We start from the raw sequence: 25,944 nt of genomic DNA on the forward strand, positions 1-25,944 counted from the left end.
TCCTTTGTGATGAAAAGCGCCATATGAATGTCAGATCAGCATCGCTGGGCTAGCAGCAGGAAAGTGGAATGCTCCGTCAGACACTGCTGGGAAGTGTTATAAGTCTAGATATGTGCCCATGAAGGACCATTTCTCTCTGCATTTATGAACTACATACAGCTGAGTAAGCCACTCAAGCTACAAAGGAGACGAGAGCAATGTTTCTGCAGTGGGCTAAAATATCTCTTTGATTTATTGTTTGTAAAAATCTCCTACCAGCTTTTGAGTGACAGTACTAACCCTCTCACTGGGATTTTCCTGTGTGTTACAAGAGCGAGAGTGCAGGTGACCTGCAGTGAAATAGACTGATCTCCCAAATCCTATTGCATGTCTATCTCTCCTGAATCAATCAGATGATATACTTATGGCCCACAGGCAAAGCTTTTAGGCAAGATTCACTGCACTCTATTGAGCAGCAATGTGTAATTGATTAATTGTGGAGCTGCAAAGGGCAAGTCACACAAATGCGATGTGTATAGGAAGGGAATACAATTGGGCATAGCCGTCTGACCACTTTTCAGGGATGACACACACTGATCATATTTGGTGTTCAAAATAGATATGATTATGCAATAAAAATTGGATTATACAGCTGGGTGACTTGTGCCTCTGTTTCACCTGCTTCCTTATTCATGCATCAATAGCTGTCCCCACATCCTTGTTGCCATTTCTTCTTTGTCTAGCTGATGCGGCTCCTTATTTGCTGCTTGCGTAAACTGTCTCTCTCACTTTGCTTCCCCAATAGATTCTTCTGGGGAGTCGTCTGTGCTCTTCCTCCTACTCTGCTTGGGACGTTGTTTAGATCCTGATCAAGTTCCTATTGACTTTGGTGCTGGGCACTGAAGACGAGACTTACAAAAGTATTTAGGTGCTGAAAGTCAAGGGGAGTTGGGTACCAAATGCAGGTATTTTCATAAGACCTGCTAGGCACCTATTTCTATTTTTAGGTGCCTAAATACCTTTGTACATCTGGCCCTTAGAGCTCAGCTCTGGGTGATGCTGATTTGGATGTCAAAACATGAACCTGGATGTGGTTTTAGACATGTCTAACTGTAAAGGGGTGATATACACATGGCTATTAGCGAGGTTGGGACCTTCACAGCAAGACACCTCAACACCCTCTGATCTAAAGGAGAGGGCATTAGGGGTGAGTAAATAGCAGGCTTCTAGCGTTGCTGGAGTCAGGCACTGAAAGGAGACATGATCATCCAGTGTATTATACAGCCACACTTTCATCATCCTGATAAAGCTGCGTAAGCATGATGGAAAGGGGCAGTTGTGATCCACTGGAATGAACCAGTGTTGGGAGTCAAAGTAGGGCTCTTATACCCAATTCTCACTCTGACCCTCTGTGTCTCCATTAACCTTGCTGGAAGATGGAGAATGACGATCACCCTTTATGCAACATGCTGTGAGGTCTCCAGCTGACACTGTATTATAGAGAATGTGGGCGCTGTGGGCTGCAAACAGGATGAGCTCCCTCACTCAGCCCCCACCCCTGTGCCCGAGCTCTGACCTAGAGGGACTCCCTCCAGGTGCAATTTAGTAGTTCCATTACCACAGTGCATTCAATGCTGGGCCTGCCAGCAGGCACTGCCAATCTTGACGCCAACCATGGTGTACAGATGTCAGCAGGAATGGGATTGGAACCCCCAATGGCAACACCTTTTGCTCACTCCTGACAAGAGCTGGATTTGAACCAGTGACTGAGAGCTATTTGGGAAGGTTCTTTTGTTGGTGGTGTTCCCATTAAAAGGGTCAGGCTTTTGTTGGAAAAACCAAGACTCTCTTGGTCTTCAGGTGCTGAAAAACTTTGTTTTCATAGAAATGTAGAGATGGAGGGACCCCTGTGAGGTCATCTAGGCCAACCCCCTGTCCTGAGGCAGGACCAGGTGTACCTAGACCACCCCTGACAGATGGGTGGTTGACCTCAGTTCTGCCCATGAAAAGCCCAACTTTTTCATCAAAAATGAATTTTCTTTTAATGTCTTCAGTGAAACACTGTTTTTTGGACCAAGAAACACTGACATTTTCAACCAGCTCCAGAGAAGCTCTAGAAATTTCTCTAACAATCACAGGAGCCAGCCAATCCCCTTGTTACTTAATAATTTGGATTTTTTTTCTTTAGCCACAAGCTAAAACACAAAAAACTGAGGTAAGCGTTACCAAGTTAGAATGTGTTAGTATAACGAACACTGTAGCTCTGTCGCCCTCTAGGGGCTGGAACATGTAACAGTTGAGTCAGTTACAGCTCTCATGCTAACCAACCATGTCGCTCAAGCAGTAGAGGCTCATGGTATGAGGGAGGTCGCTGGTATGAGCCCCACCTATGTCCCAGCCAGGGGAGATTTTACATAGGTAGATGCTAGGTCAATTTGATCAGTTCCTCTGAGGTGAGCACTATACAGCAGGTTTGACAAGGGGTCAAAAGTTCCCTTCTATCCTGTTCTGAGCCCCCTTGCTGATGATTACCTGCCGTTCTGATTGACCATAGCATTCAATGAGATGAAGTCAGTGAGTAGCTAAAACACCCATTAACTTCCACTATTTGAACTGCCAGACAATGTCTGGAGTCCTGGCATATGTGATGGAGGCGCTGCCCACTCTAAATACATCAGAAAAGTTAGATTCCATCATCTAAAAACAAGTATGGGGTTTAGCCTCTAGTGAGTCAGAGTTGCTGTGATTCACAGCAGGTATCAAAAAGCAATGAGAAAAAACAGTGGGAGAAAGGGGGAACGGTCTCATGCTCGGTAGTAACCTGCCATGCGATCAGGAATTGCTGACATATGACCACAGGGAATCACACCTTAAACACACACATCCTTGGTGAACCAGAGCCACCTCCGAGTCTGGCTTTCTTCTTACAGCCTGGCAACACCTACAGAACTTTTCATGCCAATATGGTGTCGTGGAAGCAGAATGTCAGAAGCAGGAAGCCTGCTACATAATCAGTGGGGCCACTGAATGAGGAAGGTAAAGGAGCACTCACAGAAGACAAGGCCATTGCAGACAAGCTAAATGAATTCTTTGCCACAGTCTTCACTGCAGAGGGTGTGAGGGACATTCCTACCCCTGAGCCATTCTTTTTAAGTTACAAATGTGAGGAACTGCCCTAGATTGAGATGGCAGTAGAGGAGGTTTTGAAACAAATTGATAAATTGAACAGTAGTACGTCACCAAGGTCAGATGGCATTCACCCAAGTGCTCTGAAGGAACTCAAATACGAAATTGCAGTATGTGGTCTGTAACCTATCCCTTAAATCAGCCTCTGTACCAGATGATTAGAGAATAGCTCTTGTAATGCCCATTTCTAAAAAAAGTCTCCAGGGCTAATCCTGGCAATTACAAGCTGGCAAACCTAGCTTCAGTACCAGGCAAATTGGCTGAAAGTATAGTAAAGAACAGAATGATCAGACACATTGCCAAACACAGTATGTTGAGGAGGCATCAACACAGCTTTTGTAAAGGGAAATCAAGCCTCACCAATCTATTAGAATTCTTTGAGGGTGTCAACAAACGTGGACAAGGGTGATCCAGTTGGTCCAGTGCCCTTGAACTTTCAGAAAGCCTTTGACAAGATCCCTCACCAAAGGCTCTTAGGCAAAGTAAGCCATAATGGGATGAGAGGGAAGGTCTTCTCATGGATCAGTAACTGGTTACAAAATAGGAAACAAAGGGTAGGAATAAATGGTCAGTTTTCACAATGGAGAGAGGTGAACAGAAGAGTCTTCCAAGCATCTGTGCTAGGACTAGTGCTGTTCATAAATGAGCTGTAAAAAGGGTAAGCAGTGAGGTAGCAAAGTTTGCAGATGATACAAAATTACTCAAGATAGTTAAGTCCAAAGCTGATTGGGAAGTTACAAAGAAATCTCACAAAACTGGATGACTGGGCAACAAAATGGCAGATGAAATTCAATGTTGATAAATGTGAAATAATGTTCACTGGAAAACATAATCCCAAATACACATACCAAGTGAAGAGGTAAAAATGAGCTTTTACCACTTAAGAAAGAGATCTTGGAGTCACTGTGGATAGTTCTCTGAAAACATCTGCTCAATGTACAGTGGCCATCAAAAAAGCTAGTAGAATGTTAGGAACCATTACAAAAGGGATAGACAATAAGACCAAAAATATCATAATGCCACTATATAAATCCATCGCACACCCACACCTTGAATACTGTGTGTAGCTCTGATTGCCCCATCTCCAAAAAGATATAATAGAATTGGAAAAAGTAGAGAGAAAGGCAACAAAAATGATTAGGGGTAGGGAACAGCTTCTATACAAGGAGAGATTAAAAAGTCTGTGACCGTTCACCTTAGAAAAGAGATGACTAAAGGGGAGATTTGATAGAGGTTTATTCAATCATGAATGATGTCGAGCAAGTGAATAAGGAAGAATAGTTTACCCCTTCACTTAGCACCAAAACCAGGGGTCACCCAATCAAATTAATAGACAGTGGGTTTAAAAACAAACATCTTCACACAATGCATTGTCAACCTGTGGAATTCATTGCCAGGGGACATTGTGAAGGCCCAAAGTATAACTGGGCTCAAGAAAGAGTCAAATAAGTTCATGGAGGATAGATCCATCACTTGTTATTAGCCAAGATGGTCAGGGATGCAACCCCCATGCTCTGGGCAACCATAAACCTCTGACTGTCAGAAGCTGGGACTGGATGGATCACTTGATAAATTTCCCTGTTTTGTTCATTCCCTTTGAAGCATCTGGCACCAGCCACTGATGGAAGACAGGATACTGGGCTAGACGGACCATTGGTTTGATCCAGTGTGGCCATTTGTATGTCAATTGTCTGATGCCTGAATGTGCAGTATTGTTGTAGCCCTGCTGGCTGTGCCCTGTGCATCATAGATCCCCCCCTCCCATTGACTTCGATGATCTTTGGATCAGGCTTTTAAAGCAAAACAGGGACATCAATAACACAGAAAATAAATATTCAGGTATTGAGTATGAAACCAGAATGAAGAATGTTGCCACTTCTTAAATACAAGACTGTTTAGAACCTATCACCTTGAGGTCACCAATTCCAATCCAGCGTAGCTCCGCAGCAACCAAAATTTGTTACCATCTGTTGGCTAGTTGGTGGCCTATATGATATGAGTTGTTGGCGTAAAGGATTGTCTACACTGTACACTAATGCACACTATGATTTCTAAAGTGCACCATGTTGCACACTAATTGACCCATGTAGACCCTGCTGGTGTGCACTAAAAGTTCCTTAGGGGCCTTAGTCCAGTTCTAAAATGGACAAGGGTCCAGAGCACCTGGTGCTATGTTACTACAAATAATAAGAAAACTCGTTAAATAAAAAATGATTAAAATCACTCATATTTTGAACAGATGCAGAAGCCAGGTGTGGCATGCTGTACCTCAAAGCAACACCCTGGAAACCCCCTATTCACCACCATCATATAATTAATGATATGTTTTGTACAAAGTGCACCTTGTGAGGTACCATTTGACATCTGTATCTGTTGAACATTAATATCCTGTTGGATTGTATGTACTACCGTTGTATGGGAAGTTATGAAGTTTTATGTGCATGTTACTGAACTACATAATGAGGTTGGGTACACCCACAACCAGCCTTTCAGATACAACAATGGAAGAGCCAGATGCTCTGATGGCCCCTTTAAAGAGAATCCATGCTCCCAATGACCATCCCAGAAGACTCCACAGATAGCACACATAGATAATGGAGAATCCTTGACGAAGGGGGGGCGGACCCACACGTCACAAGCATAGGTCTTTCCAGCAAACTGGAAGAAATTATAAAGCGGGGAAATGACATCATGACTGGGCCTCACTCCCCCCACAACTCAACACCTGGGAACACATCAGGAGGATAAAGACTGAACTGGGGAGGGTGGTCCCGGGCTGGAGGAGAGTTCCAGCCTGTGTATTGAAGTTCTGTGGCCTGTTTGTACCATCTGCCAGGGTGAGGCACTGCTTGATTCAAATCTTGTTTAGTTTAGAGAACTCAGACTGCAAATTCATTTTTATTTCTTAGGTAACCAACATTGATCTCTACGCTTACTACTTACAATCACTTAAAATCTACCTTTCTGTAGTTAATGTGTTTTATATTTTACCTGAAACCGTGGGTTTTGGTTGAAGTGCTTGGGAAATCTCAGCTCAGTTTACAAAGGCTAGTGTGTGTCCTCTCCACATCGAGGGAGGGGGCTGACTGGGTAATGAACTGATACTGATCAGGCTTCTGACCGGGGCAAGGCAGCACAACTCTGAGGTGCAAGGCTGGGGAGTGGGGGGGAATTGGCTGAAGCCTCTCTATTGTTAGTTCATGAGTGGCTGGGAAAAGCATTCAGGTAACTCAGTTGGGCGTGTCCCTGCCTGAGGATGTCTGTGTAAGTGCCGTACCTGCCAGAGGTTTGTAGCTTGCCAACAGCATCACAGTGTGAGAGGGAGCCCAGGTTGGGGGGACAGAGGGCTCAGTGATCCCTTGTTCAGGTTGCACTCCAGGAACCCCATCACACCAGCCCAATTACCAAATGGGCACGAAAGGAAATGAAGTACCTCCTCTCGCTTCCAGAGGTGTTCCTTTATATCAGGCGAATGGTATATTAGCAGAGTATTGGAGGGGAAGCTTGCAATTCTATGACCTGTGTTATACCTGCTCCGGGGAAAGACAAGTTTTCCAGCTGCGGGCTGACACTCCAGCCAGACATGATCACAAAATTATTTTTTAGAAATCTCATCACCCACCCACAAAATCGCCAGGCTATTTACTGGTGGGAGGTGTGGGCCAGTAGTTCTCTCAGATGGGCAGAGTTTCCCCTACTGAAATGAACCCATCGCACGCGTTTTTATTAAGAACACCCTTAAAGCATGACTTTTGGTTGTTTATGTGCAATCACTGCTTGGGTTTGAACGGAACAAAGCTGAAACTGGAGCCATGGTCACATTGATTTTTTACAGCTGGATCCATTAAATTGTAATCACCCATGTGCCCCAAATCAAAATTCAAAAAGTGATATGGAATGTGCTCTTTGTACCCAGAGCAGAATGTGGGGGCAGAGAGATCGAGAGAGGCCCTGTGGAGACAAAAGCATCAAAGGACCACTTTCTGCTGCTGGTTATACCAGTGAAAACCTAATAGCTTCCCTAAGACTCCAATCCTGCAATCGGATGCACATGGGCAGACCCTTATATCAGTGTGAATCCAGGACGTGAATCCACTCGTGTTAATAGGGCTCTGTACGGAGCAAGGATTCAGCACACAGCTCGGATGGTAAAAATCAGGGCCTGACCCAGCTCTGGAAATTGACAGCAGCCCCTGGCTCTATGTCTGTGCTTTCTTTTCAAATTTAAGTCATTTAATAAATTAAAAATGTTATTTTTTGAGCCAGGTTCTGATGAATTTTACTCAAACATTTATTATCCTTATTCCTTACTGGGAAAAAGCCACTTGTGGGAGCTGGAAGTTGTCAATCTGAAAGTATCACTCATCTACTCTACTTCGGCTACTCCAGTTCCCACTACATCTTTGTATTTGTCCTGCCTCATCTCAAACCTGACAATTGAGCAACCTACCATGCAGTATTTATGTTCCACAATGAAAATGTGGCAACTGTCACACTGCGTACAATGCACTAATTCTACACTGACAGGTCTTTGCAGCTACTGGCAATAATGGTACAAAACTGGCAAGAAAATATCAAAGCACTGAGTCAAATCTTCAGGAGATGGCTCTCTAATTTCCACTGTTTGCTGGGAGGCAGGAAGAGCAGTTCAATAAAGCTTGTCTGACTCTAGAGGTTGCAGCTGTGCTTGGCCTGGTTTGGGTGGATTGGTTTTGGTTTCTGCATAGGTTTTTTTTGACAAGTATCTGCATTCCCCTCCTGTGGCTACTGAAATCATGATTTCATTCCACAGCCAGCAGGTGCAGGACAGTCTCTGCTTCAAAACAGTCCATGCTGTTTCTTCTCGTTCTGCTGCTTCCATCTGGGCATCTGGTAGAACTCATCCTTGGATTTCCCAAAGATATCGTGGAAGTCTGCATCAGATAGATAGAACTGCAGAGGAAAACAGTCACCCTCAGTTAGTATCTTTTGTATAGGATGAAGTTTACACCCCTCTGTAGAATCCTAAAATTGAAGTGGTGCCCTCCACAGTGCTACTGATGTACACAGCACCACACAAGGAGTGAAGTGCGACAAGCACACACTTCCTTGCCCCACTGAGTTTACAGCCTAAAGGCATGTGATGGGCTGAATAGAGTAGAATTATGACATGCCCAGAAGCGTGAGGTGGAGCTAGTAATTTGGAATGTGCATACACTCCCCCTTCATTACTGCTTCCTTATGCACAATGCACCCAGAACAACCATTATGCAGAGTGGGCGAAATTCATCCCTTTGCAGAAGTCCATACAAGGCCTATGTACCACTTAGGTCCTGACTGGCAGCTCAAATAGGACTTAATTGGTGCATAGATCTCACACCAGCCCTTTGCACCCAGCTAAATGTCCCCCATGGCTGAAATGTTTCCATTAAAGTTCATTGTTGGGTTTTGGTTTTTTTTTTTTAACGGAAAATGGCTATTTTGTCAAAATAGAAATTTCTACAGGACAACATTTTGGGGAGGTTTTCGGGTGAAAGTTTTCAGTGAAACCAAAAATTTTTGCTCAACCAGCTGAAATTTCCCAGTTGCTGAAAACAAAAAAGGTTTCAAAAAGGTTTGATTTTCAGGTTTCCAATGGAAATCCAAAAAACTCTGTAGAAAACAAACAAGTGTTTTTGTTTGCATTGAAGGTTTTGCACAGGAGAGAAAACACCCATTTACTGAACAGCTCCAGTGTGAACATTAGCTCAACAGGTACACTTGCACTGTGGCGCTAAAAGTTCAGATGAAGACGGATACCCCTTTCTGACACTGTCAATTGCTATCAGACATGCTGTCCCCAGATGATTAAACCCTTGTTGAGCCTGGATCATGCAGGGATGGTGCACAAACATTAGGGCCAGAAGAAAAATTCTGAATGCAACCTTTGCCCATCCGAGAATGGGGTTTCATTACCATCTGTTTTCCAAGGGAAGAGATCCAATTTTGCAGAATTTTCTGCGGCGGAAAATCTAAATGAAACATTTGATTTTGTCAACACAAAACAAAACTCTTCATTTCATTTGGGGTCAACCTTAATCTCTGTGCCATAGCGCCTCCTGGGAGTTGTAGTTCTGGATCCCTAGTGCCCATGTCCGATATGGGCCTTGTACCCTGGCTGAACTATAGACATACAGAAATCTTTTATTTCAACTGAAAGTGTCAAAATGAAACATTTACATATTTCTGAATCAATGAGTTTTGGAAACGTTTCTTCTGAGGAAAGTTTCAATATTTCACCTTTTTGTCCCAATCTGGGATGAAAACAAGTATAGAGATATTAGAATTTCCCATGAGACAGAAAGCCCAGCTTTTAATCAGCTTTACTGAACAATCACCCTTGTGTTTAGTATGATGATCACCCTAATAATCTATTGTCTAGCCTTTCCTCGGTTATTCAGTGAACTCCCTTAGCCTGAAGCAAAGCTTAATAAACCTAGAGAGCAATAGGTCTCACGTAGCCGATCATTTCAACTAAGTTCAATGTGCAACTGGAACGATATCAACTCAATGCTCAGATAATTCCCTCACCTCTTTTTTAGCGGGGTCCACGGCTTCTGGAAGTTCATCCACTGTCTTGTTGATCAGCACCTCTCTGGGATAGGCTTCATTTCCATTTGTTACTGCTGAGACTACCGAAGGGGCATAGTTGTTCTGACAGTCGCTGGTGCTGTTGACCCTGCTGCTGGGGTGTGGTTTATGTGCAGGCGAAGTTCTCTCCATTCTCGAACCAGTGGGGCTGGCAGGTTTACTGTTTGCGTTTCTCTTGTTCAGACTGGCATTGTTAAGATCCTGCGAGGTACAGGAAAGCCTGTCAGTACAGTGACGTTGGGCAGGTGCAATAGACCTGTGGATGACTTTGTGATTTCCTGGGATGTTTATTCCTGCCTGGGGCAGGTGGGTCTTTTCTTAGCAGGCGATAAGTTGGGTTAAAATATCAAAGGGGAGGGGTCAGGACCTATTGGTCCATTGCTAAGGACCCTCAAGCTGCAGAGAGAACTGGTAGCCCGTAATATTATTCAATATAGCAGCTTCCCCTCAATCATCAGACATCATGTCATGGTGTTAGAACCCAGATGCCATGGTGATTGTAAACTTTATAAATATCCGGTCAATACCGCTTACAGCAGCCTGGCTTTTCTACTCATGACGCCTTGGCAAAGGCCTGCGTAAGCCATCAAGGAAAAGGTCAGAAGTTTTCTAAATTGTCATGCTCATCTACTTTCTCTCCCCAGACTGCTGTCTCTCCCTGCGTGGTTCAAAACTGGCTGGCCAGTAGTGTCTCCCTGCCCTCCTTCTAAAAGTCACACTGATCCAATCAGGGGATGGAAACAATACCATGTGACCAATCACAGCTAACCAATCCAGCTAAAATTTTGAATACCGTAATCCTATTTTTATTTATTTTTTTGTTTTGCAGTTGCACCCAGGAGCCCGTCACAGACCAGGACCCCATAGCGCCAGGTGCTGTACAAATATAGAACAAGACCGTCCCCGTTGAATCCATACATTTATCATTGGTACTTGGCATCTCTTCACCATCATTAATAGCAGTGCCTAGTGCTGAGATTGCACTGCCAGTACAAACTGCTCCACCAAAGATCCCTGCCCATTGTTTTTTTTTTTTTTATATGTAACTTATATAGCAGCTGTCCAGAAGGCCAAGCCATGCCATCAGATGCCTTTGTGCAGCTGTGGTTGAAGCCCATGGGAGCTATGTGTAGTACAGAAGGTACAGATCATTATACCTATTTCACAGAGTTACACAAAGACACACAGGTAATACTTTGAGACCATACAATAACCTAGACACTGTGGCTTCACATTTACTACTCTAACCAGTGCATTACATTATAAAACCCCAATAAAAATAAAGAATATAACAAATAGAAGAAAGGGGAACTTGATAGTAATGAGTATAAATGACATGTTAGAAACTGTAGAAAATTGATAAGGGAAGCAAAGGGACACTAGGAGAAATTTATGGCCAGCGGAGTTAAGGCCAACAAGAAGTTTTTAAAATATATTAGGAACAAAAAGAATCCTGTCAATGATACAGGTCCATTACAAGATGGAAATGGTATATTTATCACTAATAATTCAAAAAAGGCTGAAGTGTTTAATAAATATTTTGGTTCTGTATTTGGGGGGAAAAAGATGATATACTCCCATCATATGATGATGATAATACTCTTTCCATTTTGCTAGTATCTCTGGAGGATGTAAGACAAAAAACTACTGCAGTTAGATATTTTAAAATCAGCAGGTCCAAATAACTTGCATCCAAGAATTTTAAAAGAACCAGCCAAGGAGCTCACTGGACCACTAATGCTGATTTTCAGTAAGCCTTGGAGTACTAGGTACGTTCCAGAAGATTGGAAGAATGTTATTGCTGAGCCAATATTTGACAACGGTAAACGGGATGACCTGGGTAAGCTGCAGCCTGACATCGATCTTAGGCAAGATAATGGAGCAGATGATGCAGGACTCAATTAATAAAGAATTAAAGGAGGGTAATGTAATTAATGCCAATCAACATGGATTGATGGAAAATAGATCCTGTCAAACTAACTTGATATCTTTTTTGATCAGATCACGTTTGGTTGATAAAGGTAATAGTGTTGACAAAATAGACTTCTGTAAGGCGTTTGAGTTGGTATCACAGGACATTTTGCTTAAAAGCTAGAATGATATGAAATTAACATGACACACATTAAATGGATTAAAAGCTGACTAACTGATAGGTCGCAAAATGTAACTGTAAATGGGAAATTGTCATTAAGCGGTTGTTTTTCCAGTGGGATCTCGCAGGGATCAGTTCTTGGCCCTATGCTATTTAACATTTTTATCGATGACCTGCAAGAAAACATAAAATGATTACTAATAATGTTTGCAGATGACACAAAAATTGGGGGAGTGGTAAATAACGAAGAGTACAAGTCACTGATTCAGAGCTATGCAGATCGCTTGGTAAACTGGGTGCAAGCAAATAGTATGCATTTTAATATGGCTAAATGTAAATGTATACATTTAGGAAAAAAGACAGTAGGTCGTACTTATAAGATGAGGGACTATCAGTGACTCTGAAAAAGATTCGGGGGTTATGGTGGATAATCAAGTGAACATGAACTCCCACTGTGACTCTGTGGCCAAAGAATCTAATGCAATCCAGGGATGTATAAATTAGGGAACCTTGAGTAGGAGTAGAGAGGTTATTTTACCTCTGTATTTGGCACTGGTGTGACTGCTTCTGGAATACTGTGTCCAGTTCTGGTGTCCACAATTCAAGAAGGATGTTGATAAATTAGAGATGGTTCAGAGACGAGCCGTGAGAATGATTAAAAAGGATATAAAACCTGTCTTATAATGACTGACTCAAAGAGCTCAATTTATTTAGCTTAATAAAGAGAAGTTTAAGGGGTGACTTGATTACAGTCTGTAGCTACCTACATGGGGAACAAATATTTAATAATGAGCTCTTCAGACTAGTGGAGAAAGGTCTAACACAATCCAGTGGCTGGAAGTTGAAGCTAGACAAATTCAGACTGGAAACAAGGTGCAAATTTTCACGGTGAGAGTAATTAACTATTAAAATAATTTACCAAGGCTCGTGGTGGATTCTCTATCACTGACAATTTTTAAATCGAGATTGGACGTTTTTCTAAAAGATCTGCTCTAGAAATTATTTTGGGGAAGTTCTCTGGCCTGTGTTACACAGGAGGTCAGACTAGATAATCACAATGGTCCCCTTCTGGCCTTGGAATCTATGAATCTTTTGTTTACCAACAGCAACTGGTTCTTTTTACTCAGGTAATAGAAACAAGCTTTTAGCCAGGGTAGCCAGGGAAAATCTAGATGTTCCAGCTACAAGTTCTGTGTCCACTCACCACTGTGATCTCTGATATAGCAGACACATCTCCTAAGCTATTCTTCATCTCCTCGTAGGACTTGCCATCCTAAAGGTAAAGAGAGTTATGAGAATCAGACTCAGCGAAAAGGCCACTTTTATTTCAGTGAGCAAGTTCAAACTGCAATTACAATGTACTCCTGCTCCTCAAACCAGCATCTAGGTCAATACCACATGAGTTGGGATGCAGAATCCCAGGAACTGCTGCTGCAAGATAGGAACCACATGCAACTCTGAGATCTGCATCAGTCTCTGAGTGAATTAAGAGCTCATGCTGCATCACTGGGTGCATTAGTATGGACGGAAAGGCATGGCTCTGGTGCAGAATGCACTTTATACCTCTGCTATGGCCTCCATTTATCTCCTGCCTATCTGTCAGGGGATGGGTGGGATCTGGGAACAAACACAGTGGCACAGGTCCTCTGCACTGCCTCTGGGGGTCCCCTGGGACCTGCTAGTTTTGGGATCCTAATCACCTGCCCCTTTTGCAAGGGTGGGCAAATCCCACCCCCACTGAAGAGAGAATTTGTAGTAATCCCCCACAGTGCAGAATTGCAGCAATTCCCCATCCCCTGGACAGGAATAACCAGTGTAGGGGAACCACATGGCCCTGAAAGCCATAGGGATGCCAACTCTGATGACATCTGGTGTTTTCCTTAAAGCCCCAGCTCCTGGAGTCATGGGATTATGTGAGAATCTCAGCTGTCATTAAAAAACAAAGTTGTTAGCCTTTGTGGTTGCAAGGAAAAGCTTGAAAATAGATGATTCCTAAAGACTCCAACACCAGAAGGCAAATAAAAAGAACCCAAGATTTATTACTTTTTACAATCTTATGATTTTTAAGCCAATCTCATGATTTTGAATGCTTGGGTTTAGCTGAAGCTATTTGTAGGGTATGTCTGTGACAACTGTGAAGTTGTCGACAAAACTTTTGTCTTTCCTGGGGGCTTAAAAAAGCCCCCGTGGGAAAGACAAAAGTTTGTCGATGCAAGTGGTAGTGTGAAAACAATTTTGTCGGCAGGAGTACTCTCCTGCCGACTAAGCTAATGCCACTCGCAGGGCTGGAAGTATTTTGTTGGCAAAAGTGCCGACAAAGTACCGACAAAGAGCATTTACACACACACTGACTTTTAGCGACAAGGCTATGTCGACACAGCCTTGTCACTAAAAGCTGCATGGTGTAGACAAGCCCATAGTTTTCCCCCATTTCACTTACCAATATCTCTTCAACACTACTCAATTTCACTTGCTATTTCTATGCCATTCATATGCACTCTAGCGCCATCAGGTGGCTGGAGTCTGGCTTCACAGCACTGGAGGACAGTGTTTCAGCAAGATTGTGTTCAATTAATTAAAAAGCCGAAACAATCTGATTTTATGAAAACTTAAAGACACAACCACATACAATCCTCTGAACAATCTAGATTTTGGGCCTAAACTGCTGGTCTCTAACTAGAGTTAGGTAAGCTTGGAATCCGGGTTTCAGGGTTTGATTAAAATATTCAGATTTTCAGATTATACATATGGGTGTGTGTGTGTGAGAGAAAAAATTGCGTTTAACTGAAATTTTTTTTATTAAAGCAACTGTTTCACTTAGTTCTATTTGTGATGCAATCCAAATGATGTTCTCACTAGTTTTTACTCTACACACCGTAGAGAATATGTAGACCCCTACCCACTGATACTTCTGTGCAATATCTCTCGCTCTCTATCTCTATATATTTATCTATATCTATCTATCTATCTATATTCAGACAGACAAGACACGACACGACACTCAGATTTCCCAGTAACTTACGCTCCACTTATATGGATCCCAAGCACTGAACCAGCCAGTGAAGGTGAGTGGTTCATAGCCTTGCTTCACCATTATTATTGGTGTTGCTAAATCTCTTCCAGCTGGATGGGTCTTCAGATAGTCTTTGGCTGAGGAAATAGACTCATTTCTTTCATATGTATTGGAGGTTTTGCCAATCCAAAGGAAAATCTACAGTGGGAGAAGGGAAAAGACAAGTGAATGGTAAGAACCACTGGAGACCTGGATGGTTAGTCCCAGGCTGCAGAGGAAGGCAAAACCCCTCCAGGGTCTTGGCTAATCTGACCCAGCCAAAAATTCCTTCCCAACCCCAAATATGCCCATCAGTTAGACTCTGAGCACGTGGGCAAGACCCACCAGCCAGCCACCAGGGAAAGAATTCTCTGTAGTAACTCAGAGCCCTTCCCATCGAGTGTCCCATCACCGGCCGTTGGAGATATTTGCTGCTAGCAGTCGCGGATCAGCTATATGCCATTGTAGACCGTCTCACATCATACCATCCCCACCAAAAACTTATCAAACTCAGTCTTGAAGCCAGTTAGGTGTTTTGCCCCAACTGCTCCCCTTGCAAGGCTGTTGCAGAACTTCACTGCTCTGATGCTTAGAAACCTTCGTCTAATTTCAAGCCTAAACTTGTTGATGTCTACTTGAGTCTACCTGCTCTTGTCCCAGCGGCAGTGGAGACATCCCCTAATGTCCAATGCAGTCAAACCCAAATCCTAGTGCTAGTCTGGCATAGAACTCAAACCTAATCTGGAGCCAGAGCTGAGTTTTCAGTTTAACTCTACTCCCTTCTGTCCCCTAAAATTTGGAGCAGGCTTCGAACACTGACTGTAGCACACGGAAGAGAATTTGGGTGTAGGGCTAGCACATCAGTGACACTACCTGCTCACCAGTGTGACAAAGAGAACACGTCCCTTTACATGTGTTAGCAAAGCCATATCCTAATACTTTGGCTATGGGGCACCAGAGCCATCACCCAGCCCGGCTGGGAATAGCGGCTTGTGTATGCTCACTGCAATCCCCCAGTAGGAAGAAGGTTCTCAGAATTGCAATGTAATTCCCTCCCTTCTGGCAGGGCACTTAGGAAGCTGCAAGAGCAACATCTCGCCAAACCGCCAGAGCCTGAGCTCAGTGGAGCTGACACGTACTGCTTAGAGTGAGAGGTCAGACTAGATGGTCTAATGGATCCATCTGGCCTTAAAATCTACTGGATTCTAGTATGGGCTTTGCCACTGATCTCAACGAATTTGGGAGTTGAGCTCACTCAGACCCCTTTTGAAAATCCCAAGTATGGTGCCTGTTTCTTATCTGCCGAATGGGTCTAACACTGTAATTTCTCTTCAGGGCAGCGTTGCCTAGTGGCTAGAGCACTGCCCTGGGACTCAGGAGATCTGGGTTGTATTCCCAGCGTGCTGGCTGACTTTGGGCAAGTCACTTTGCCTCTCCATGCCTCAGTTTCCCCATCCAATCTTCTAATGAGACTGAACTCCTTTGTAAAGCACTTTGATATGTCCTGCTGGAAAGTGGTGTAAAAGACTAGGTATTATTAATTACGCTGGCCTGCATTACTGGGATCTTGTGTAAATATTGGCAAAGCACTTTGGGTGGAAGATACTGTTCTGAATTTCACGCTGAATACTGCATTAAAATAAGTCAAGCCAACAAAAATGCACAGCTCCCATTACAAAGGGTTGAGGGGGGAGGAGGGAATTCCACTGACCTCTTCCCAAGTGTCCAGTAACATGACATCATCTTCGTCCAAGTCATCCTGGCAGAAGCCCACCACTTCTGTCATGATAAACCGCCCTGTCTGGTTGGAGCACTCGAATAGGCGGGGCTGGTATCGGACAGTTGGCTCTTGGAATCTTGGCAGGACGAGAAGAACCAGGAAATGTGAAATCTTTTCCCACGTTTGGGTCTAATATGCATTGTAGACACTAGTTGTGGCCACTAGGGGTCAGACTTGTACATGGCAGCACCCATCAGCTGTGATCATAGAATCATAGAATATCAGGGTTGGAAGGGACCTCAGGAGGTCATCTAGTCCAACCCCCTGCTCAAAAGCAGGACCAATCCCCAATTTTTGCCCCAGATCCCTAGATGGTCTCCTCAAGGACTGAACTCTGAACGCTGGCAGGTTGGGGTGGGGGTGGGGAGAGTTGCTGGAATCTTTTTGGGAGTTGATCCCAAGGTTTCAGAACCCCTCTCGCCCCCACCAAAAGTCAAAGCAAAATTCCACCCGAACCACCAAGATTTGCCTACTTTCAAGCTGAAGCCACATTAACCCACCAGGTTTTAAATGGCTCCCACAGAGACCTGTTACCTTGCTCAGACTCAGCTTAGGAGGAATGGGGAGGTCAAGTTGGCTCCAAACAGGTTTAGCTTCCTGAAACTTCCTGTGTCCCAGGCCCACGTTTGTAACAATCAAAACGATCAGAGCGTTCACACAGCCCTTCTTCTCAGCTCCGACAGAACAGCCCAAGCCTCAGACCAGTTCAGATCTGGATTTCAACCCCCGCTCCCCAAGAAGGGCCAGACCCAGTGCCCATGGGGGTGAACGGAAGCCTTTGCGTGGACTTCACTGGGCACTGGGTCACATCCAGGGCTTGGGGATGCTCTCCCTGCAGCCCTTAATGAATTACCTCTTGTCACTGGCATAGGGGGCTTTTCCTCCCAGTGCTGCCCAGAACTCCACCGGCTCTTGCCCCTCCAGAACGGTCTGCTTGTCCCGTTTGGAGACGATGTTGGCCACTATCTTCGCCATCTCTCTCTCATCCCCGCTGCAGCCCTGCATTCACGGCACAAGATCAGAGGGGTTCAGGAGGGGCCTGGCAGAATAGGTCTGTGACCCGATGGCCAGTGAACCACGTGTCTGTACATCACTGCCCTCTGCTGGAGAGAACTAGAGCTGCCCAAATGTTTGGGATTATGTCCCCCCCTCCAGTGGCTGGGCCAATAAGGGGATGTGTTAATTCTGCAGGGAGAATTGCAAACAGCAGAGATGTCAGTCGTTATGACTCATTTGCAGTCATCTAGGCCCAGAACTCAAAGGCATTTAGGCACCTAACTCCCATTGATTTCTCAGTACCTTTGAGGTTCTGGGCCCTAGGGGCTGATTCTTCCAGCGGACCCATTGAAACTGATGGGACTACTCGCGTAACGAGGTAACAGTCAACAGGAGTGAGGGTGGCGGAATTGGGCCTTGTGTAAACATTGTGGTGGTCCTTTCATCCGCTTGCTTACCTTCCCACACCACAGGTAGCAGACCTGGCTGGTTGTGAGCAGGAAGACGTCGTTGGAGTTGAGGGAGGAGGCCCGGGCTGGCACCTCGATGGTTTTGGTGTTGATCTCATCAGTGCCTCTCACTTGGAAGAGACGGACCATGGGCTCGGGCTCGTTATTCTGTGCGCGACTTGTGCCTCCCTACAAAAATCCAGATCACGTCACGAGACGTGATGGGTGCGAAAGCCCAGGAGGCCTCTGGTGAAAAGAGCAGACTCGGGCGTCTTGCCCTTCAAGTTGCCAGAATGGAGGGATCAAGGGTCCGATCCAAAGCCCACTGGACTCCCTGGGAGCCTCTCCACTCCTTCAGTGGTCTTTAACCCGGGCCCCAAATCTCCCACCAGGAAGACAGCCAGCATGCTACGCGCCTGCTGCAGGCATTTGCCAGTAACACAGGGGCAGGAATGGGGAAGGCCGTGGAGGGAGTCTCCAGCCTGCCTTGCAGAGCAGGAAGAAGCTGTTTCCCCAACTAAGCACCCTGTGCAGAAGGCAGTGCCCCAAACACGGTGCTCTGTGCCACAGGTCAGTGCAGGTGCTTTCTTCAAAGTGAAGCTGCTCATCTTTCCCTTGCCCTCTCCCTCTTGCTTTCCCTGGCCCCGTGCTATTGGCCATACGAATGGAGCTAATTCACCCTACAATGGCTGTACAGCGCTGGTTTGAAAGGGAAGCCATAGCTAGTGGCTAAAGGCCCGGTCTGGGTGTCAGATCTGAGCGGAGGCTGTACTGGGTCAGTATAAGGACCCCGATCATTCTAGTCTCAGCTATGCCAGTGGCTCTCAACCTTTCCCAACTACTTACCCTTTCTGGAGTCTGATTTGTCTTGCGTACCCCCAAGTTTCACCTCATTTAAAAACTACTTGCTTCCAAAATCAGAGATGAAAATACAAAAAAGTGTCACAACACGCTAGTACTGAAAAATTGCTGACTTCCTCGTTTTTACCATACAATTATAAAATAAATAGATTGGAATATAAATACAGAACAGACCCGTTTACGCGCGGATGTCGAGAGTCAAGCCATCACGACTGCGTGTTAACAGACCGCGGGTTAAGAGGGCCATGCTGAAAAAAGTGTTTATGATTCACTATGAAAAAAACGCTGTTATTTTCTGCTCTTTCTGGCTTGCATTTTTTTTTCTGTCTTATGAAATCTGTCATTCGCTGCAGATGAATGATTTTGATATTTTCTGCACCTTGCTCCTCCATAAATCTTACAGTTTCTACAGCACTAAGAGCTTCTGTGGGCGAAATTTTGACCTTTTCAATTACATCCTCACCATCACTTTCACGGTCCGACGTAGCCTCGCAGCCTGTTAATATTTCTTCCTCTGACAGAAATTCTGAAGTCGGGCAATCTTCATCCATCTCCAGCCACTTGGTAATGATTTCCGGTGACGTAGCCAAACTAAAATCTTCTATCACTTGAAAGAGAAGTTTATCTTTATCCTCTTTTGTCTGCATGCATGTTTGTAGGACGTCTCCTTCCGAAAATCCTTCAAAGTCTGGCTTTGAATCAGTGCCACTGCTGGAGTTTTCCAAGTCTGAGCCGTCTTTGACGGAAAAGGCATCACCGAGATCCTTCATCCAGCAGTTTTCAATGGACTTTTGTTTTACTCTGTCCCAAGCTTTTTTAACTAAATAAATAATTTCCTTCATGTTTAACTGTTTCAGGAATTCAGAAATGCCTGAAGATGTGCATGACACTATTGCCGAAATCAGCTCCCGTCGATAATTGTTTTTAAAATTCTGAATAATGCCCTGGTCTAAAGGTTGAATTTTTATGTTGTGTTGAATGGTAGGTATAGTACTCAAATTTTTCCATCGCTCGATACCAGTGATTCGGCTGGAGGATGGGCTGGACAATTGTCAAGTAGCAAAAGTGCTTTGGCTTCGAGTTTCTTCGACCGCAGATGCTTACGAACAGCTGGAACAAAGCAGTTGTGGAACCAGTTGTCGAAAATATGTCTTGTCATCCAAGCAGTTTTGCTGTTAGCGTATATTACTGGCAGTTTCGCTCTATTGAGGTGATTAAAGCAGCGAGGGTTATGAAAGCGGCCAACGAGAAGAGGGGCAAGCTTATGGCTGCCTGTCTTATTACTACAAAGAAGAAGAGCCACACGACCTTTTATCTTTTTAAATCCAGCTGTTTTCTGTATCTTGTAATTACAGGCTAAAGTCTTATCAGGTAGCAGTTTTGCAAATAAAGCTGTTTCATCACCATTATAAAGTTGTTCTTCGTGGTAGTCTTCATTTTGTAAAATAGATTTTACCTCTGCGGGAAACAGGTTCGCGGCCGATTCATTGGCTTTCTCCAGAAATCGATACCTTCGCTATGCCATGATGCTTTTTAAAATGACTTATAAACCCCTTGCTGGCTTGGAATGATTCATCCCCCGTTAAATTTCCAAACTGTGTCACTTGGGCTTGAAGCATTGGTCCACTGAGCGGCACTCCTTTCAGCCTTTCCCAAGCAAACCCCGTGCACGTGGCTTTGTCTACTGTGGATTTTCCTGAATAGCGCACATGTTTTTGCTTATGCCCCGTGGCAGAATCGATATTTTGTACAAAGCCGTTCAGTTTAGATTAGGTTTTTAGCCATCCTCGGAGAGTAGATTCGGCAATCCCAATAGCTTTTGAAACTTTGGCCTGGGTTTCTCCACTATTTACTCGATCTGTTGCAGCTAGCTTTTCTTCTACAGTGTAGGAACGCTGACGCTTGCCCTCTACCATTATTTTAGGCCTACGGTTAAAATTTTCTAATGTAGTGTATATATTACTCTAACTACTATATATTATCTCTCTCTCTAGCATGACAATGACTAAGCGTGCATGATACGTCTTTACCAATATCGGTGAAGACGTACAACACGTTTCCCCTCCGCACTTCCTGTCGATTTCTACGTCAGTGAGCTGGTGAGCAAATCTGTAGCGCTACACAGCAAGTTCCTGTACCGCGTGTTAACGAGTCTCGCGTGTTAAATAGGTAGCACTGGGAGGCATGGCGCTACCGCGCCTTAAGTGGATTTGCACGTAAATGGGTCTGTACTGTATTGTACTTACACTTCAGTATACAGTATAGAGAGCAGTATAAACAAGTCACTATCTGTATGAAATTTTAGTTTGCACTGACTTCGCTAGTGCTTTTTATGTAGCCTGTTGTAAAACTAGGCAAATCTCTAGTTGAGTTGTAGTAGCCCCTGGAAGATCTCTACGTACCCCTAGTTGAGAACCACTGAGCCATGCCACAGACTTGCTGTGTAACCAGGGACAAGCCACCTAGGTGGGCTAATGAGCAATGCGCAGTGTTGGCCGAACTCTGCTCCCAGCGAAGCCAAGCGTTAGGCCAGCACTGAGCTACCTTGGGCTCTCCCCATGCCTCCATTTCATCTGTCACTTGTGACACAGGGTCCAGGAACCCCAAGCAGGCGTAGCTGTAACTAGAGAGCCTATGAAACGGGCGACCACTCCGCAGTCATGTGGCTGGGACAAGGCTTACAGGGGATTTTGAGGCTGGATACTGGAAGATGCTGTCGGACAGCCTACGAACATTTGCTGTGATTTACGGCATAATGTCTTGTGTTTAATTCCGCAGAGCATCCAGGGATAGAATTTGAATGCAAGACGCTGTACAAAACAATTAGACTTTAGAGATGGAAAAGATCTGAGGGCTTAAACTAGTCCAGTCTAGGCCCGCTCCCTATGAGATATTTACCAGTGCTTTGCTCAGCCTCGTTTGAAATGTGCCAGGTGGAGAGGGGAAGCATTGCCCAGCGGTTTTTGAGTTCCCAGCTCTGTCACAGACTTCTTGCATGTGACCTTGGGCAAGTCACTTATCCTCTGTGCCTCAGTTGCCCCTCTGCAAAATGAAGATAATAGCCCTGTCCTGCCTCCTCACCAGGAGGTTGTGAGGCTAAATCCATTAACGACTGAGCGGGGCTAAGATATTATGGCAACAGGGGTGGAATAAGTTCCTACGACAGAAGTATGGGTTTCCAGCACTTCTCTTGGGAGACTGACACAGCCCAAATAGACCTAACTGTCAGGCTATTTCAGCCTAAACAGTCCCATTTCTCCTCAGGATGCCCCCATCTACCACCCTAAACAGTTCCTCTTCCTTCGTGGTGCAAGCTATGCCTACACAGCATGGTGCTTGGTCCCTCTCTTAGTGACGGCTAGGCCAGTTAGAAATTGATCAGCAAGCTGCAGGTTTGGCTAACAGAGGTGTGTCTTTCAGCTCAGGCAGCAGGGGATCGTGCACTAAGATCCAGAGGTCCCAGGTGTGATCCTCACCACTGACTATCAATCTAGGGGCATCAGCGTTACCCTGGTGTTTACACACTTCAGCTATTTCTGGAGTCAAAGCCATTATTACCTCATAAATAATCAGGCTGCCCTTAAAGATGGCAAGGAAGTGCTGAGGCTCCCTGCCCATCGTCACTCGAATCTGCACCGGCTCATTCCCATACTTTTTGTCCAGCTCCACGGCATTGAACGCGCAGGCAGTGACTTCATCCACGGAGGCATGGCGGCCCTAGGATCGAACGAGAGATACCTGGTATCACAGTTCAGGAGAGGCATTTCAGGAGATGCTAAACACATGGAATGTTTCATGGTTACAAACTGCCCCAGGCAGTCAAACAATGAGGCAGAACCCCAATTAATAACAAGAATTTTAGTTATAAGCTGGGGACGCATCAATTAGAAGTAACAGAGGAGGAGAAGGACCTTAGAGTATTGGTTGATCACAGGATGGCTATGAGCCCCCAATGTGATATGGCTGTGAAAAAAGCTAAAGCAGTCTTGGGATGCTTCAGGCGAGGTATTTCCAGTAGAGATAAGGAGGTGTTAGTACTGTTATACAAGGCACTGGTGAGACCTCACCTGGAATACTGTGTGCAGTTCTGGTCTCCCAGGTTTAAGAAGGATGAATTCAAACTCGAACAGGTACAGAGAAGGGCTACTAGGATGATCCGAGGAATGGAAAACCTGTCTTATGAAAGGAGACTCAAGGAGCTTGACTTGTTTAGCCTAACCAAAAGAAGGCTGAGGGGAGATATGATTGCTCTCTATAAATATGTCAGAGGGATAAATACCGGAGAGGGAAAGCAATTATTTAAGCTCAGTACCAATGTGGACACAAGAACAAATGGATATAAACTGGCCATCGGAAAGTTTAGACTTGAAATTAGATGAAGGTTTCTAACCATCAGAGGAGTGAAGTTCTGGAATAGTCTTCCAAGGGAAGCAGTGGGGGCAAAAGACCTATCTGGCTTCAAGATTAAACTCGATAAGTTTATGGAGGAGATGGTATGATGGGATAACATGATTTTGGCAATTAACTGATCTTTAACTATTCATGGTAAATAGGCCCAATGGCCTGTGATGGGATGTTAGATGGGGTGGGATCTGAGTTACTACAGAGAATTCTTTCCTGGGTATCTGGCTGGTGAATCTTGCCCACAAGCTCAGGGTTTCAGCTGATCGCCTATTTGGGGTCGGGAAGGAATTTTCCTCTAGGGCAGATTGGAAGAGGCCCTGGGGTTTTTTTGCCTTCCTCTGTAACATGGGGCATGGGTCACTTGCTGGAGGATTCTCTACACCTTGAAGTCTTTAAACCATGCTTTGAGGACTTCAATAGCTCAGACATAGGTGAGAGGTTTTTCACAGGAGTGGGTAGGTGAGATTCTGTGGCCTGCATTGTTCAGGAGGTCAGACTAGATGATCATAATGGTCCCTTCTGACCTTAATATCTATGAGTCTATGTATCATGAGATTTTAAAAATAATCTATGAGGGATTCTTTTATTTGGTTTTTGGTCACGGAGCCTTTAGAGTTCACGTTTTCATTCTTTTCTCCAGAACCATGAGCGATAGAAAATATTTTTTTTAAAAAGGGATAGCGGAGATTCACGTTCCCATGACTCATGCACTGGGGCTGCGAAGAACAACGTGAAATATAGCAAGATTCGCTATCAAATCATAAGAATCAGCAACACTACCACTGTGGGTTGTGGCTGTGGAGAAAAACCACAGGCCTGAGTCTCCGCTTCCTTGCATCTTGTATCATCATGTACCTCTCTGCAAAGCGAGGGTGCCTGCAGCCACCTCTGGGGTGGAGCGCGGCAGCTGGCCATACGCTCCCTGCATTCATTTGGCGCACAAAGGGTTATACAAGGTGCCAGGTCCCCCAGGTTTATGAAAAGCGTGTGTGTGTTGGGGAATGGTAAGTTTTTTTTGGTCAGTCCTTGCTGTTGCTTAGACAAAATGCAGGTCATGCAAGTGGAACCCTCTGCCCCACCTGCCAGAGGAAAACATCTGTAGTCCCCTCAGGCCCAGGACTGTACAGAACATTCTCTGATGGGCAGCATGGTGGGGAATGGGGCTGCTATGCCTCCAAAGCGTAGCATGCCCACCCCTTTCCAAGCTCTACCATGCTCTTCAGCAGCCTCTGATTGTCTCAGGGAAGCAGTGCGTTCATGGCTTCCTTTCAGACAGCCTCGGCTGGTCTTGCATTCTGAGGAACTGCAGTAGAAGCCAGTGCTGCCACTTGCAGCCTGATTTGATCATACCCTTCAGTGAAACGCACTAGACCTCCATGTGGAAGGACGCAGAAGGTCACACCGCTGGCTCAACTGGGGTTCGAAAGTGCAAGACAGAGCCAAAGATGCTGGGCTTTCCAAAGAGCGAGTGAGCATTTGGGGTTGGGTTATTTTTGCATTTTCTTCGGTTCTGAGCTTCTATCAATTATATCCAGCCCTTTCCTGCTTGCCTTTTACTTACTTGCCACATATAGATCATGTAATGAGGTCTGCCCGATTTCAGGTATGTATAGAGGATCAGGTAACAATCTCCTCCGTAGAACTGCCCGTAAGTCTTGGGATCCACTGGTTGCATGTGCAGATCCTCAATCCGCCACACCTGCATAGAAACTTCCTGGTCAGAAAGGTGGGATTTTGTGTGTGCAAATGTGAGCGTGTGTAAATATACACGAGCCACCTCTTCAGGGGCCCACTGAAGTTCAGGCCTGTAGGCTCGATATCAAATGCCCACTTCTCCGCTATGTTACTCCAGTTTTGCTGCATGGGTCCACTGATTTCCACAGCCTAGTCTATCAGCGCGTTCTCGGCTGCTAACAACACGCAGTGCCTTACCTGAGATAGACGAACAAACCTGCTGACTCTTTTGCCTCACTGATCAAAGACCATAGGATAAGATGTCCCTCCTCCCCCAAAAGAATATTTGGGGGAGAGGGGATTTATAATAGCTCTTCTGAATAGTCACAGCATTCTGGGAGTTCATTCTGGCTGCAGCCACACTGCCTTAGTGCAGAACCTCACGAGATCTGCACAGCAGCTGCACATAAAAATGGAAGCAGTTTGGAAATATGCCAAGGACTGCAACCTGCATAAGAGAAAAATGATTTGGAAAGTGATTGCTCACCTCAACTTTCCCAGAGGCATCATCTGCCATTCTCTGTTCTGCAGCTAGCTCTGGTCTGGCATGTAACTGAGAGACATCAAATTTCACTTGCTCCACCTTGGCTGTACACATAAGCAGAATACATGTTAACCAAACCATATAAACATACAGTTTAAGTACTGTACAGTGCCTCATATCTACACACAATTATCAAATACATGAGAAAAATCCTGGCTTGTAATGATCTGAAAACCATCATATCATGAGTAAGTAGACACAACAAATCCTGCATCTTGGCAGGGGTTAGAGTAGATGACCCTTGTGGTCCCTTCTAAA

At 44.9% G+C, this 25,944-nt stretch overlaps 1 protein-coding gene across 1 annotated transcript in view; it reads right to left on the reverse strand.

Annotated features, from left to right (window-relative positions):
- Positions 1-6,050: 6,050 nt before the first annotated feature.
- Positions 6,051-25,944, reverse strand: part of VILL (villin like) — a 55,083-nt gene continuing 35,189 nt past the window's right edge. The window contains exons 11-20 of the mRNA XM_074946375.1: positions 25,630-25,730; positions 24,970-25,107; positions 22,563-22,721; positions 18,153-18,332; positions 17,552-17,697; positions 16,630-16,774; positions 14,889-15,077; positions 13,071-13,139; positions 9,715-9,975; positions 6,051-8,097 (exon numbers count right to left, since the gene is read on the reverse strand). Coding sequence (XP_074802476.1) covers positions 7,984-8,097; positions 9,715-9,975; positions 13,071-13,139; positions 14,889-15,077; positions 16,630-16,774; positions 17,552-17,697; positions 18,153-18,332; positions 22,563-22,721; positions 24,970-25,107; positions 25,630-25,730 — 1,502 coding nt within the window. The 3' untranslated portion in view covers positions 6,051-7,983. The remainder of the gene's footprint in view (positions 8,098-9,714; positions 9,976-13,070; positions 13,140-14,888; positions 15,078-16,629; positions 16,775-17,551; positions 17,698-18,152; positions 18,333-22,562; positions 22,722-24,969; positions 25,108-25,629; positions 25,731-25,944) is intronic.

The sequence above is a fragment of the Natator depressus genome, chromosome 2, assembly GCF_965152275.1.
Source record: "Natator depressus isolate rNatDep1 chromosome 2, rNatDep2.hap1, whole genome shotgun sequence".
Taxonomy (NCBI): domain Eukaryota; kingdom Metazoa; phylum Chordata; order Testudines; family Cheloniidae; genus Natator; species Natator depressus.